General features: G+C 36.5%; 1 protein-coding gene across 2 annotated transcripts in view; it reads left to right on the top strand.

Moving 5' to 3' along the window:
- Positions 1 to 14,994, top strand: part of LOC105145069 (inactive tyrosine-protein kinase Dnt) — an 81,266-nt gene that overhangs the window by 53,072 nt on the left and 13,200 nt on the right. For both annotated transcript variants that reach the window (XM_011054405.2, XM_087414329.1), the window contains exons 3-5: positions 194 to 464; positions 8,239 to 8,413; positions 13,270 to 13,474. In XM_011054405.2, the coding sequence (XP_011052707.2) occupies positions 194 to 464; positions 8,239 to 8,413; positions 13,270 to 13,474 (651 nt within the window). The remainder of the gene's footprint in view (positions 1 to 193; positions 465 to 8,238; positions 8,414 to 13,269; positions 13,475 to 14,994) is intronic.

Raw genomic sequence — 14,994 nt, 5'->3', positions numbered from 1 at the left:
TATATACAAAATACATATATCAGGATACACAATTACACATTTATATTTAGGATATGCGATACACAAAATTATGAGTAAAATTTTATCTTGAATTTCGTCACGAATTATAGGTATCTACGAAGTGATGCGATGTACGTATATAAGATTCCTGTCTGTCGAACGATCAAATTATTTGAGGGATCTTCTTTTTCAGTTACGATATTCGATGGAACTGGATTACGATGTGGTGGGCGTACCAGGTGGACCATCTTCTGGGATGATGGCGTTGCTACCACCGAGGGTAAACGTGTCTGCCCAAGGCGAAGTACCGGTCACTCTGCAGGTTTTCAGGATCAGATTACCGTGCTCGGGTGTCGTTAGCGCTGAAATTCCTTTAGCGCTTAGATTGAATGTCACGGCTCCGCCCGGCACTAGATATAACGACACCGTCTTGGTCTTCAAGAGGAACAAGATCTGTTTGAAAGGTACGTGCAGGTGCATCCAACTATTGGCGGTAGCATTTCGCGCGTGACGGTTATGCGTGCTTGCAAACAATCGCTATGATAATTTAAAAAAATGTCCACAAGGCTAATCGCGCTTTATTATTCTCGTACATGAGAAAAATACGGGACCTTATCCTTATTTCATTATTCTTACACATGGAATTTTTCAGTACGATCTGAAATCCCGCGATTCTCATGACAGCCGTGCATTAACCGACAACCAGATCCGGATCCTAGATATGATTTTTTTTTTTCCGTTGAAGAAACGCGTTTTTCTTCCGGTTATTTTATTCAGAATCCATAAAAAAATCATAACGACGCGCGCTGTTTGTCTCACTTAAAATATGAAAATGCTAAAGTGTGAATTATTTAACTCTTTCGTTTAGTGGCGTTTTACTGGCGTAATTAACATTGTAACTCCTCTCTTCAATTCTGAATAATGTTTATGCGATTCTTTTCCTCTCCCTCTCGCTCTTTCAGATTTATATTTATTTAATAACCGTAACCCCACCCCCTTAATTAATCAATAAATTTTGTTATAATACAACATCCAAAATTGTATAAATTAAATAAATTTTTTAATAATTCATGAAACACGTTAATTAATGGTTACAATATCACGCTGGCCTGGGGATTTCTGTGCCTTGTTATTTTCAATGGCAATATTGATCTATAGTGTATTATATGAAGATTCATTTCAAAGGGTAATACTATTTAAGCTTCGTAATCTATATAACATATGTTACTCGCTTGTGAATATCCTGCAATGCAAGCGGTTCGCAATGAAACGCGCTTTTGTTTATCTATACTTTAACGCCATTGCAGTGTGTTGATAATTATTTCGTTTACGTAATCTCGGATTTAATTAGCACGTTCGCGAACCCGGTTGAATATCTTCGTTACGACGAGACAGTTTCGACGCGGTCGCGATTAAAACAGAAACGCGCATTCATTTCGCGTCACGCGCAAACTCAATTTATATCCATGCGATTTATAAACTCTGCTCTGAACTGATAACTTTGACGTCGTGATGTTAAACGTTTATAACGCGAATGAAAAGAATAACAATAACAGTTTTCAAAATGCAAAATAAAGCAGCTGCGAGCTAATCACGTTGATACGTCGATGTATTATTGAGAAGCAGCTCATATTCTGTTGCAGTTTATACTGGTATGAAATATACGATGTTTTTATTATAATAATATTATGGAGTACAATTGGTGATTACAATTTCAAAGTAGTAATTTATTTTATAGCAAACGGCAATTAACTCGAAATATACGTCGATTTTTGGGTCTTTCCTAAATAAATGTCATGGTATTATAAATGCAATTGCAAATTACGGTCGTTTAAGTAATTATGTATAAATAATGAAATTATATATACTATGTATACGTTCAGTTTACGTTATGCGGGAGAAATGGAAATAACGGACCAGGGCGAGAGTACAAACGTAATTTCCGTACCACTTCCGACAAGGGTGCTCGTAAGCTGGTACTCATGGTACTTCACAGGCAGCTCTCTCGTCTCCGCAAACCTCATGCGACCTCGAAAATGTATATTTCCTGAAAAAACAAACCATGCAGCAGCGATGAATGCAATCTGGAAAATAACCTTGATTTTCGTTCCTCTCGCGCCATAATAGTTTGTCAATACTCCATACAGATTTTGTGTAACTAAAGCGAATTTTTCGTGCAGCTTTCGATAAAAGTTCCGCGCGAAATGAATTAGAACAAAGGCGTAGAGTAGTAGGTACTATTTTTTTTTACTTTTATTTTCGTTTTTAAAATGAGAAGAAAATTGATTTCTAATATCGATTTCCGATTAAAACGTGATTTCGTCGAATAAAAGAGAGATGAAAGAAATGTATTTTAAAATTGAAAAAAATTCTTTGCATTTTATTTTTTAAACTGTAAAGAATATTAAATAGGAACCAAAAATCAAATAGAGATTTTTTTAAATTAAATACTTTTATTATTGTTATGATACTTTGTTCATTATACTTTACGTACAATTATCTTAAAACTTGGCGAGCAACTAACTGCACACCATAGTGTAATTGAATATTGTTCGTGTCGGAAAATACATGCATTTACGTGATACACAGGAAACGACCCGACGCTAGAGAATAGCAACAATAAAGAGAAAGAGACGAAAAAAAAAAAAAAAAGAAGTAGAAAAGAAAGAGCAAAGAAGAGAGAGAAAGCAGCGCAGATCCGGATCCGGTTACCGAAGCGCAGGCGACGGTACAACAAAAAGCAATCCGCCGAGTAAAATTGAATCTCGCCGGGGGTCGGTGTATTTAATGAAAGAGAAGAGAAGGCAGAGGATCCCACCCTCGCCGAAGATCAAGAGGGTCGGCCGCGTAGAAAAACGAAGTAGATGGACAGAGGTGCGCAGAAAGGCAGGAAGAAGGACGAAAATAAGTAAGCGCCTCCGCGGTGAGGACCTTAGTCGCGTCCCGAAGAGCAGATTTCCTGCTTTGTCGAATTTGCTTCTTCCTCGTTCGCTCCCGCACCGCCAAAGTACTAGCCGGGTTCTGACGAGTCCTTCGGCGATCGTTTCGAGCTCGAGAGGACCTGCTGCAATCTGAAAGCGTCTCGAGATCACTCGAAAATAATCGAATTCTCTATATGGAGACTCTATACTCGATCTTTGTGTAGAATTCCATATATTGGAAAATCCGCTGTCAAATCGAAAATAAAAGATTCAGTAATCCACACTTATTCTCTTAATCCTCAACTTCTACTTTAATATCTACAATTTCAGTCTTCGACGATTTCAACGGGCTGAAAGCGTATTTAAGTGTTTTTTTTTTTCACGTATTGGAACGACGATATATATCGTTTTCAATACGTGACATTTTCCATTTTTCGGATTTTTATACTATTTTCAAATATTCAAATTATTTTACATCTCAAATATGTTCAAAAAATGTTGACGTTTTGAATTATCGAGTATTTTTGCAAGTTTTGCAAGCGTGAACGTGTACTATGTGAAAAAGTATTGAAAAAAATATTTCGAACGAAAGTGACGCCAGTAAAAAATTTTATCTGACGTAATCCTGGATTTGCAATATTCAACATACGCGAGCGCAAAGTTTTCTTTATCTAAATTGTTCTCGATATTGAAGCGTTTTATTTTTTAGTATAAAATAAACGTATATATATATATATATGTATATATATAAATATACAAGAACGCGATGCACAAAAGACGTAATTCTGTGATTTACGTAAGCCTCTCAGCATGACCAAATTTGTTTCTAAAGTCCACAGAGCTCGCGGCGAATAAGGGAATGCTATTCGTAGAGGGTCATCCTGTTAATCCTCCGGAGACTTAATTCTGGGCCTCCGTAAATCTCGGTTAAGGTCTGTTTGATGGTAGCAGATAGCATAGCTCGCCCGGATTTAATTGAGATACGCAGTCGCTCTTAACACGCCTTCCTGACTCCGTAGTCGCTCTTAAGTCCCATCCCGAAGTTTCGGAGGCGCGTCTCGCTTGCGCTAAGTTACGTCGATAGGTACTCCACTGTTCTTCGAGTGTTATGAGCAACATGATCGATTACTTATCCTTGTTACGATAGCTTCGCATAAGATGAAGATTATGTTATCAGCTACATGATTTTTAGATGATATATATTGCACAAGTTATACAAAAATCGTAATATAGGTAGAACCAAAGAAGCAATCCCAATCCCTTGTGTCAAATAACATTTTATTATTTATAACTTTTATATGTGTGTAAAAATGAAAATCAATCCATTTCTGTGGTTGAATTGCTTATTGTTAGTTTCAAAATAAACAATATTTATATTAATGTATGCATTTGGTAAATAATACATTAAATTGGAGTCAAATTTAATACATTTCTTCAGTTAAATTGTTCAACACCATTGTTTTAATTGAATTACATATTGAGTAGGAACAATGACGACCTATACAATTAATTAAAAATGATTTAAATTAAATATAATTTGATATCATAAATTCAATAATGTAAGCGATAAAAACATAACAGGTACAGCAATCTTACGTAATAGATTACAAGTTGTAAGACAAAGTCGAGTTGTAACTACAATGCGTGTTCAGAAAAGCTAAGGAAGTATCAGGAAATATATATTGCGAAATCTGACGTAGTTATATAATTCTAGAATTCTCTCGCAGAAATTGTGGAAATCTTTCAAAGATACTTGTTTGTATTTCGGACGCGTCGTAGCGTGTGAGAGGAACATTTTAGGAAGATGGAAGGACTCCGTGCAAAGGAACGATGCGAGTTTTGCCCCTGAGAAACTGCAGTACAGCCGAAGACTGCTACGATTTATTTAACTTTTTCTTCCTGCTGCTTCCTGCGCACGTCTCATCGCGCTCGAGCAAACTCCTTCTCGTCTTGCTCGTCTTCGTAACTCGTGTTCGCGATGCTCTACTTCGGCTATCACGCAACCTGCTTGGTTTACGTTATCTTGGCAAAGGCAAGAAGCCTGTTTCCTTCCTTTATGAAACGAGGAAATGAGCGAGGGAGAAAAAATAAGTTAAATATTATGCTTTATTGCAATCAGTGATGTATTTATTAGAAAACTGCGTTTACTATTTTTATAAAAACATGAAAAAGCAATGCGACAGTAAGACCAATGAAATCCAAATTGAAAAGAATACATATTGCACAATTAATTAAACAGTTTATTAAACAGTTTAAATCAGTCATTTCTACGATATCGTAAAGTAATCAACAAGCGTAGAAATTTAAAACACGTTATATATAAAATATTCTCTGGCTGTATATGGACGGAATTATAATCGAAAGGTTCGATTACAACAAAGATTTTTATAATAAAAATGAAAATTTTTAAGATATTTCTTGAAACATACTATATATTAATGATAATTCAATATAGCATCAATAAATTATTAATTCAATCCTTAATGGTAAATGTTTTTTTATCTGTACAAAGAAGAAATTTCACGACTGTGTATTATGTCACGTCTTAATTTTCGAGGTGGAATTTTCTCCCAACGCCGCAAGCAATGCGTTTTTTTAATGCACTACGACCTACAGCTTAACATTTCAGAGAGTACGTTGTAGCATTTTTTTTATTTCTGTAACCAACGTTACTTACTCGAATGAGATTGCTCTGCAACAAAAAGCTGCGGCTTTCAAATAACAATAGAGGAAAAATGTACGAGTGTTGCTGTTAGATTTTAAAAACACTTAGCTTTGATTATTGAAAGAATTCAATTAGAAAAAGTTCTGCGTTAATATTTCCCGAAATTTAAAAACATTTTACATTTCAACATTTATTCAGCAAACGGAAGAGAACGGAAGAGAACTAACGAATATCAAGTCAAGACTCGTAATTAAAGTTTCCATTAAATTGACAGAGGAAAGTAGGTATTTGTATAAGGAGATATGACAGTTCCGTGATGTCTTGTGTATAAGAAAAAATTTATTTCGTATTTTGTGACATCGTTAAGTCAGATGCTCGTTACCTTTGCGAATTTGCTTATAATAACCTATTAAATTAAAAAGACTTTTTTATTGTACCATGAAATGGACTACATTTTACATTTTTTTCTCGTTGTGTATTATTGGACTCTTAACAGATTTATTAAGAACTTTCTTATGACTTTGTTAATTCTTGATAAAAATGACTCACAGCGTATTACACAGAAAGAAGAAAGAATTTTTTGTTAAGGAATTGTAAGAATGTTGTAAGATTATGTACGAATTTTTAATTTAGAACGACATTTATATTATTGTATGATGGCATTGAAAATGATCAATTGGAGTTGAAACGTTTGTTTTATTTTATTGTATTTTAATTGTTTTGTATTAAGTTTGCTTATCTAAATTATAATTTTTTTTATATACGTCATTGGCTCTTTGCCCTTCTTTTATACTACCTTTTGCTTATTAGTACAGAGCCTTTTTTATTACTTTTAAGAAATAATTATTTACGCGCGAATTGTAAACGAGGAGAGAAATGAAATGCGATAATGGCGACCTTACTCGCTTATGGTGTACGTAAGAAAATAAGTTGGCTGAGAATGAAGAGTTGTTTTAGATTTCAGGCAGGTAATGCCGATGAAGAAATGCATTTAGGGATTATACGACACTATAATCTCGGGGACGAGTTAAGAGTTGATGGAGTTTACTTAATTTTATCATGACGCTCCGAAAGGATGCGTCCCTTTCGTCGGCATATCCTAGTTGGAGCTGACGTGCTTGGTTCTTGAAAGCTTTTGAGCCCTCGCGCTAAAGTTCCTCCGTCTAGGCCACGTTATTTACCTTTATAAGAGACGACAAGGCGCCGCCCGTTCGATCCGAGTCTTTTCTTCTCGCAACGTGCACAAAAGGATAGAGAGAAAAGAAATATCAGAAAGCGAGGTACCGGCGGGAAAATGTAAACGCGTGATGCAACGAAGGAAAAGTCTCGACAAACTCGTCCTTTCAGACTTTCCCGCGAGGAACGAGAGAAATGCCAACTGAGTTTGACTAATTCGTCGAGATTTCTAATGAGACATGTATTTTAATAAAGCAACGTCATCATGAAAATTGCATCACAATGTAATTCGTGAAACCCGAGTGACGAGTAATGTAAAAATACTTGAAAAAAATATTCTATGGATTTTACAGTCAAAATAAATTAAAAAATTCGGAGTTTAAAATATAAAATAATAAAATATTAAATAGAGAAAGATTTCAAATACATTAAATTTAAATGCTATTTATAGTTTAAGCAATTCGTGATAAAGAACAATAATCTAACAATAAGATGATTGATATCTATGGCACGTGACCGCCATAGCGTGTGTGAAATCACTACGCGAGATAAAAGTAAATCGAACGAAATCGCGATGGTGGCTATACTTTCCGGAAAATTCGTGGTTTGTGGGCAACGATTCGCCATCAAAGCGAGAGTTCTGAGCATTTTCCATAGTTCGTCGATATTCCCGTTCGATAGTACTGCGATACGTATAAACAATGACTCGATCAGTGTCCAAGGGCTTTCTCCGATAGATTCGGATCTCGAGCACGTGGTTTGAGTGGAAATGCTCCAATTGACAAAATGGATTGTCGATACTATAATGGCGGTCATGCGAGTTTTGCAGATCGAATATGAATATAAAAACCTAACCGTTGAACGAAACGTGAAGAGAGTATACGCGAATTGCGTATCAATTATTTTTTTTTTATTGAAAATAAAATAAAATTAAAGACAAATTAAATTATATATTGACGTTGTTTATGTCATATATATTATTTATCCGCTCTTTGGAAAATTGAAGCTCGAGAGATACATACTTCAGCTTGACGCTTGACACGTTGGAAAATTTATTTTCGGAAAAATGAAATCAATATTGTTTTTTTTTTTTAATAAATTGATTCAATTATCTTCAATTTATTTATGACGATAACTGAAATTCGTTGAACGAAGCAATACTTGGTCCATTTTATTCTTGTTAATAAGACTGCGTAAGATACAAAATACGCATGGGAAATTTAACTACTCACTGTCAGATATCAAGTGGCATTCCAATCCCTTGAATTAATTAACATATGTATTTAGTAAATAAAGTAAATTTGAGGCAAATTTAATATTTTCTTCAGTTGTTATTCAGTTGTAAATTGTTTAACTCCAGTGTTTCAGTGAAATTAACGATATGTTGAATAAGAGTACTGATAACTTATAGACATAATTGAAAATAACTCAAATTGAGTTATAAATTGACATTATAGTGTCGATCTATATTTACAGGTGTCGAGACTCCTCCCAGCAATGATTCGGTGCGTTTGGAACCCGATCCGCTGGCGAATGGTGCCGGTGCACTTTATGTCGCTGCTACCTGTGCTTGCGCCTTAATTTTGGTCGTCGGCAGTGTTGCCAGCGCGTTATACATTCGCAACAGTAAGGCACGAGTTCAAGAATCTCAGTAAGTAAAATTTTATCAGTGAACATTATTATATTTGATAAGATTTAAGCAGCGCGCATTTACTCGAATACCGCACATTAAACGTTGTTGCATCTTCATCTCCCGTTTCCGCATTTAAACTGCAGTCCAGATTAAAAAGATGGGGGGAGGTCTAAGAAATTACAAAAGAATAAAAGATTTTTAAAATGTAAGCCACCGGTGGAATGGTTCAGTTCCGTAAATTCCTCGTCTTAATCTTTGCTTCGTTAGAATTAACAAAAGTGCATATTATTAAAAACGCGATGGTAAAACAAGTAACGAGATAGTAATAAATTCGCAAAAGCACATTACCGGTGGATCGCGGTTTTTTTCGAGCGACGTCCGCGCGAGAGAAAGAAAGCGACATAGCGGAATAACGTGGACGCCATCCGGCTTCTCGTTCTGCCGCTTATTAAATTCGCGTTTCTAAAGATCGCGCTCGGTCGCACACAAAAATAAACGCGCTCGAGGAAAAGATTTTCATTACGTAAGACGTCACCGTAAGACGACGCGTCGTAAATGCGACTTTTCCACGTACCACGCTCTCATTTTCGGCGAAATCATTCGAGCGAAAAGTATCGCGGGCGCGAGTTTCGCGACGTCGCGAATTTTCTGCCGAGCATGAGAGATATACCCGACGCTGCGACCGCAAAACCAGTCGAGGGGGTGCAAAGGGAGAGCGACAGAAAGATTTCCGCAACCCCGCGGGAAATTCGCGTGGATAAGCTGGATAGGAGGAACTCGTCCGAATGAAATATCCTTTCAATAAGCCGCCGGTGATCCGTCGGTCGCTTGGCACGGCAGCCGACATTTTATTGCATAGCTATGTGCACCCCCTTTCTCGTATCCGGGATCTTCTGCGGGAGAGAATGTAAGGAGGATGTTAGAAGGGTCGAGAGGATCCGCTTTTATCTCTCTTCTCATATTCGTTGTTTTCTTTTTTGCTCGTCGACCGCTCTTTACCGCACAAGTACATGCACAAGTTGAATCTCAAGTAGACTCGATGGTACCATTTTCTCAAATTAACGTGTTCAATTTTCCAGATCAAATTATATGCGTTCGATTTTTTTTTTTTGAGATTACATTGATAATTATAACATTACGTACATTGTTAAATGAAAATATATAGCGTCAAGTTCAATCATTGTTTTACTATAAAATAATAATATATTGAGTAAGACCAGTGGCGACTTCAATTCGATTAAATTTGACACTATAGATTTAACAGTGCAACATTCGTAAAAAAACCTTTAGTAAAAAAAAACCTTTTTTTCGTTACATTTTCATTCTGTTCTCCACTTAAGACACGAAAATATAATCTTTTTCTTATTTTATATTTATATGGAGTAATGAATTTTCATTACGATAAGATAGAATAACTTTTATACGTGTTTCTAATTTTTCCCGTGTTTAAATATTTTAAATCCTTTTTCATCCTTTAATAGGATTGCCCCTCGTTTTTCCGTCTACTGATTGTCTTTGCCCGAATATATTGAGCCCTCTGAAAATCCTCATCATGAATTTTTCTCGTTAAACGAGCGGATCGCCATTCTAGCGCCATTCCCCTCATTAACGATGAATATTATGCGAAAACTTCTATCCGCCTACCTTTAAAGTTCGATCGTTACTTTCACTGTAATTATTTTATACTTTAGCACATCGAGTGTTCCATTTCAGTGCCTCTATTTCGAGGTGCATAACCGAGGAACTTGAATGAGATAGAAACCATGCTGCCAGGGAGTTACGATAGAAACAAAGCTACTCTTGCTTCACTTTACTGCCATTACCTTCCCTTCCCCTATTGTTTGTCTCAAAGAGGGAGAATTGTCTTTTACCCGGATATTTATTAGCTCTTTTGATGTTCTCCGTTGCGAATTTTTCTCGTTAAACGGTAAGGAGAGGGATTTGTTCTTTCTACGAACTTTGCTAGTATTGTTATATATTTATTTCGTATTTATATGAAGTACTTATCGCACATCCTTTCTTTTCTATGATAATTAATAACATCGTTATTTAAAAAATTTAATTATCATCGTAGACAGAAAACTTTTCGATATATACAGGTAAAGCAATAGAAAATAATGTTTTATTGTACATAAATACTCGATAAAATTATTATAATTGCTTTTAAAGGACAAAAGGATTTGACTCTCATTGTTCTAATCGATCTCTGTATTGGACTACGCGAAAACGTAATGTATAGAAAAATTTATTACGTTGACTCCGGTTTTATTTTTCGCGAGATTGAAATATTACACGGCGATCTGTCGCAGAATTGAAATCCCACCATGGCACTGACCGTAGCATACGAAAAAGAAAGCAACAGATGTTCGCTCGAACAAACAACACGCAATTGGTCGGTGCGTGATACGAATGCGATCGAATGCGATCATCTGTAACAATGTGATCTCGGATCGGAAGACATCAAATATTTATCGCATGGCAAAGTGGCCTTTATAAGGAATTCACGGGAGGGACGCACCCTTATTTTATATCATCTTTCACTCTTCTTTCCTTCCATAGACCAATTGTCTCTCCCGGAGTCCCGGGATATATTAGCTCTTTTGAGGCTCCCCATCCTGATAACACGCAAAGAAAGGACGAATCTTTGCTTTCTTTGATTTTCTCTCTCTCCCTCTTTTCTTCCTAGCTCTCCTTACGTCTCTACAACGTTTCACGTACACCCTCGCCGGCGGATAAAACTGCAGATTTTACATCCGTACGCTCGAACGAACACGGCCACTCTCGTCTCTCGTAAGCCCTCCTTACTACATCGATGTACGAAAGGCGCCTTCGAGATTCGGCAAGCAGCGAAAAGTTTTCTCAGGAGTTACGCCACTCACGAAACTCACGTCGAGACTTTGCTGCAGTCTTCCAACTTTTCGATTCCCTCCGATGAGATGTTTATTTTTTGTACTTCGGTATCGACTCGATTAGCTTTTTTGTAATAAATATCAGATTCAGAATATACGTCTACATGCGTACGACATAATGATATTCAAAAGATATTCACCTACACCGTGATCTTTTATAGCTTATATTAAAAGTTAGCTCTCCTTCGAGCTGATAATATTGCGGCGTACACGTCATCGGTTTCGCCATAAATTTTCAATCTATGAAAATTTCAACGCAAATACTTGCTCGCGAGTTACAAAAGTGATATTACTTTCCGAACGACACTTTAACGTTTCTGTTCCTGGCGAGGCGAGGGCTCGCTTTCGCAGGCACAGACGGATTCGTCGGAAGTCGATCTGGCCGCGGACCGTTTCCGTAAGGGTCGCGTAAAAATAAATGGGCACGAACGAGCGAACGGGGGATATTTGAAATCGATGGCTGTACGCGTTTTTTTGTCGTTCGTCTTTTTAGCGAATACGTTCGCCGGCAGATTTACATGCACAAAATGGCCAATAAATCTCTAAAAATATCCTCTTCTATTTCTCGCTGGTATTTTTCAGTCGTCATTCCGTCTTTTCCTTTTTTTCTTTTTCTTTTCTTCTATGTTTCGGAAACACGCACATATGATCCTTATTCTAATAAAACTGTCTGCATTAAAAATTCTTTTTAATTGCTAATAATATAATATGTATCTTAGTTTACATCTATTTTATTTTTTATATCCTACTTTATTTCATTTTATCTTAATTAATTTAAACTATATTTTTATTTTTTGTAGAAATATTAAAGCTATTATATTTACATCTAAATAATCTAATAATCAATCCCGCATTATAGAAGAAAAGACGAATCAAAGTACGATTGAGAAATTAAATTATTGTAATATCATAAAACGGAAATATAATATGAATTTAAAAGTCAATCAATTAATCAAAAATACAAGAACAGTTCTTAAAGGTAAAATGGAATTGATATACGTTTTCTCGCAGAAGATCAGTTACGGTACGTAAGAGAGAAGATGGTACGAAACAGAGAAAGACAGAGCAAGAGAGGATCATTTAGAGCTTTTCGAGAGCTCATCCGGGTTGAGATGTAAATCCTCCTAGCTAAAGATAGAGAGTGAATACTCGAGGAACTTCTTGTCGAAGATAATTCCTCGTTGACGGTTACGTAAAGGGCACAGAATGGAGTACTCTGAAATATGATAATGCATCGTTCTTCCCACTTATGCCCTTCTATCTTTTGATGAGAGAAATGTATACGTCGGACTTCATAAAGTGACCGTCTATCTTATAAACGATGTTGTAATTTGAATTGCGTTTATCTCGACATATTGCTACCCGAGTAGCCTCCCGGGGGAAAAGCTTGCTAAAAGAGCCTATTACGCGGTGATCCCCAGGCGAAATTAAAGCAGTTAAATTAGCGGTTACGGTGTAGATTTTGTGATCCTGTAACAATGAAACCTTATACACGTTTCTGAAATATCGAATGTGCTATATTCAACAATACAATTATAACATATTTGAATCATACGTGGCATTTTTTTTAAATGGGATAATTCTTACAATTATATAACTGGACTCTCTAAAATCATATAATTATTGTCGGATGGTTGAGTATAACGTAAAAGGAGAGATAATATTGTGAATCTGAAAAAGCTTAATTTTCCACTTGAAAATACACTACGAAGATCATTGACTAAAATAATTCTCTTCGGCGACGCGACGACCAAAATCGAGAGCGAATTCCCTGGATTTGTAGACTTTGCGCGCAGCGTTAAAATTTGTTTCAGCAAAATCGTCTCATTGTGGCGGTGGAATCCGGAGCTCCCGCAATTATTCCAGCTCCCGCTTTTACGGGGCAACGCGTTTCGCGCCATTGTAACGATAATTAACCCGGGTGTAACAATCGTTGCTGCTACAGAGATCCTTTCGTCCTTTCAGGAAAACTCTGCCCTGCTGCAGTTACTCCGCGGCCGACACCGGTGGCCTGGCCAGGAGTTCCGTTTTAGTTAGAGTCGACCCACGACCCGGAAGTGCGAATTCCGGAAGTTACGCTACTATCGCCGACCTCGAGCCGCTGTATGCGAGGCCATGCGGTTCCAGAGCTAGTTACTACGCGGCGAGCCACGTGACGCATCTCAGCCAGGTATGCGATGATACGACTTGAGAGATAAACAATATTGTCGGTTCGAAGCTATAAAAACGTATACGAAGTGTCAAAACTGTTATTTTATATTCATATAAAATTATCATCGTTACCTTTTAGCATTAATTTATCATTATATATATTATATCGTATAAATAAGATCTAGATTTTTAATTTCAAAGCGTCAAAGTTTTTTTAATTAATATGAATCCAATTTCTTTTAAATCAATATGATCAGAATATTCGATATTCTTTGAATACATTAAAATTCAAATGAGTTTTAGTTTGCCAGAGATTAATTGAAGATTAACTAAAGATTCAATTCTTAAGATAATAAATAATAAATCTCACAAGGGTGTAACTTGGATGATTATTCAAAAATTTATGGTTCATCACATTATCGTATATTATATTCCCCTCGCTCTCTTTTCAAAATATTAAAGTATTAAAATTTTACAATATTATTTTGTTGTTCCTTTTCGCGCATACTCACGCTTCAGGATTTTTTTAATCGCAAGGAAACAGCCCGTGAAACAGACTCGACGACGAACGCGTAACTCGTATTGCGCATCAGGAAATCCGATTTTCTCCCGGTCGTTCCTTCCACTTCACTATCGCGAACTCCGCGTCTGCCATCGACTACCGGAAGCGGAAGCAGCGCGAGACGACTCCTCCTCCTGTCTCATCCCGCATCCCGTCCTGTATCGTCTCGTCTCGTCCCGTATACACAACGAGTGCCGCGCCTCGCAACTTTATCGAGTTTGCGGCCGAGCGAGCCGCTTTCCACGGACAACTTTGGCGCCCAACCCTTTCCAACCCTTCGGCTCTTTATTCAGCGATTCTAAACCCACCGACTTACAACTCTCATCCCTCCTTTCTGAGACATAAGGGAAAAGGTCTACGCGTGTAGCGCCTTTTTCGCCTCTCCTTCCATCTTCTCGAGCATGTCAGTCGATTTCTTTCGTTTCAAGCGAACGAAATCTCTTTCTCTCCTTGTTTGCTTCTATCGTTGCTTTGACATAACTACTGATCGCGTCTTTGATCCCTTTCATATCTTTGAGTTCGTATTTGGGAAAAACGATGTTTGGCGCATCAAGCGCTTCGTTGGTTCCGTTTCTTCAAGAAATGCCATATAATTCTTTTCAATAAAATTAGAATTTTCAAAGATAGTTAAAGGCTTCTGGCTCGCTTTGATTTCGCCTTTGATTTCAATATTAAATTAATTTCTTCTTTTCTGTTATACACGATACTGCGATATACATATCTAAATGATGCATGCTTCAATTGATTAGCAGAATGTGTATTCAATAGAAATCAAAACAGGAATAAAAAATGCACTTTATAAAAATTATATTTATATATTTTTATTATTATATTTATAATATTTTATATATTTTTCATATACTTAAGATACTATGAATAAAAATTTCATTCATCATATCTTTTCGGAATTTATTATTTTTGTAAGACATGATTTTTACAATCTATATAAAATAATGTTTTCTGTTCAGTCAAAAATG

Source organism: Acromyrmex echinatior, chromosome 16 (assembly GCF_024713525.1).
Source record: "Acromyrmex echinatior isolate Ae372 chromosome 16, ASM2471352v2, whole genome shotgun sequence".
Taxonomy (NCBI): Eukaryota; Metazoa; Arthropoda; class Insecta; order Hymenoptera; family Formicidae; genus Acromyrmex; species Acromyrmex echinatior.
Note: the sequence above shows the minus strand (reverse complement) of the source record. Positions and strands in the feature narration are given on the sequence as shown.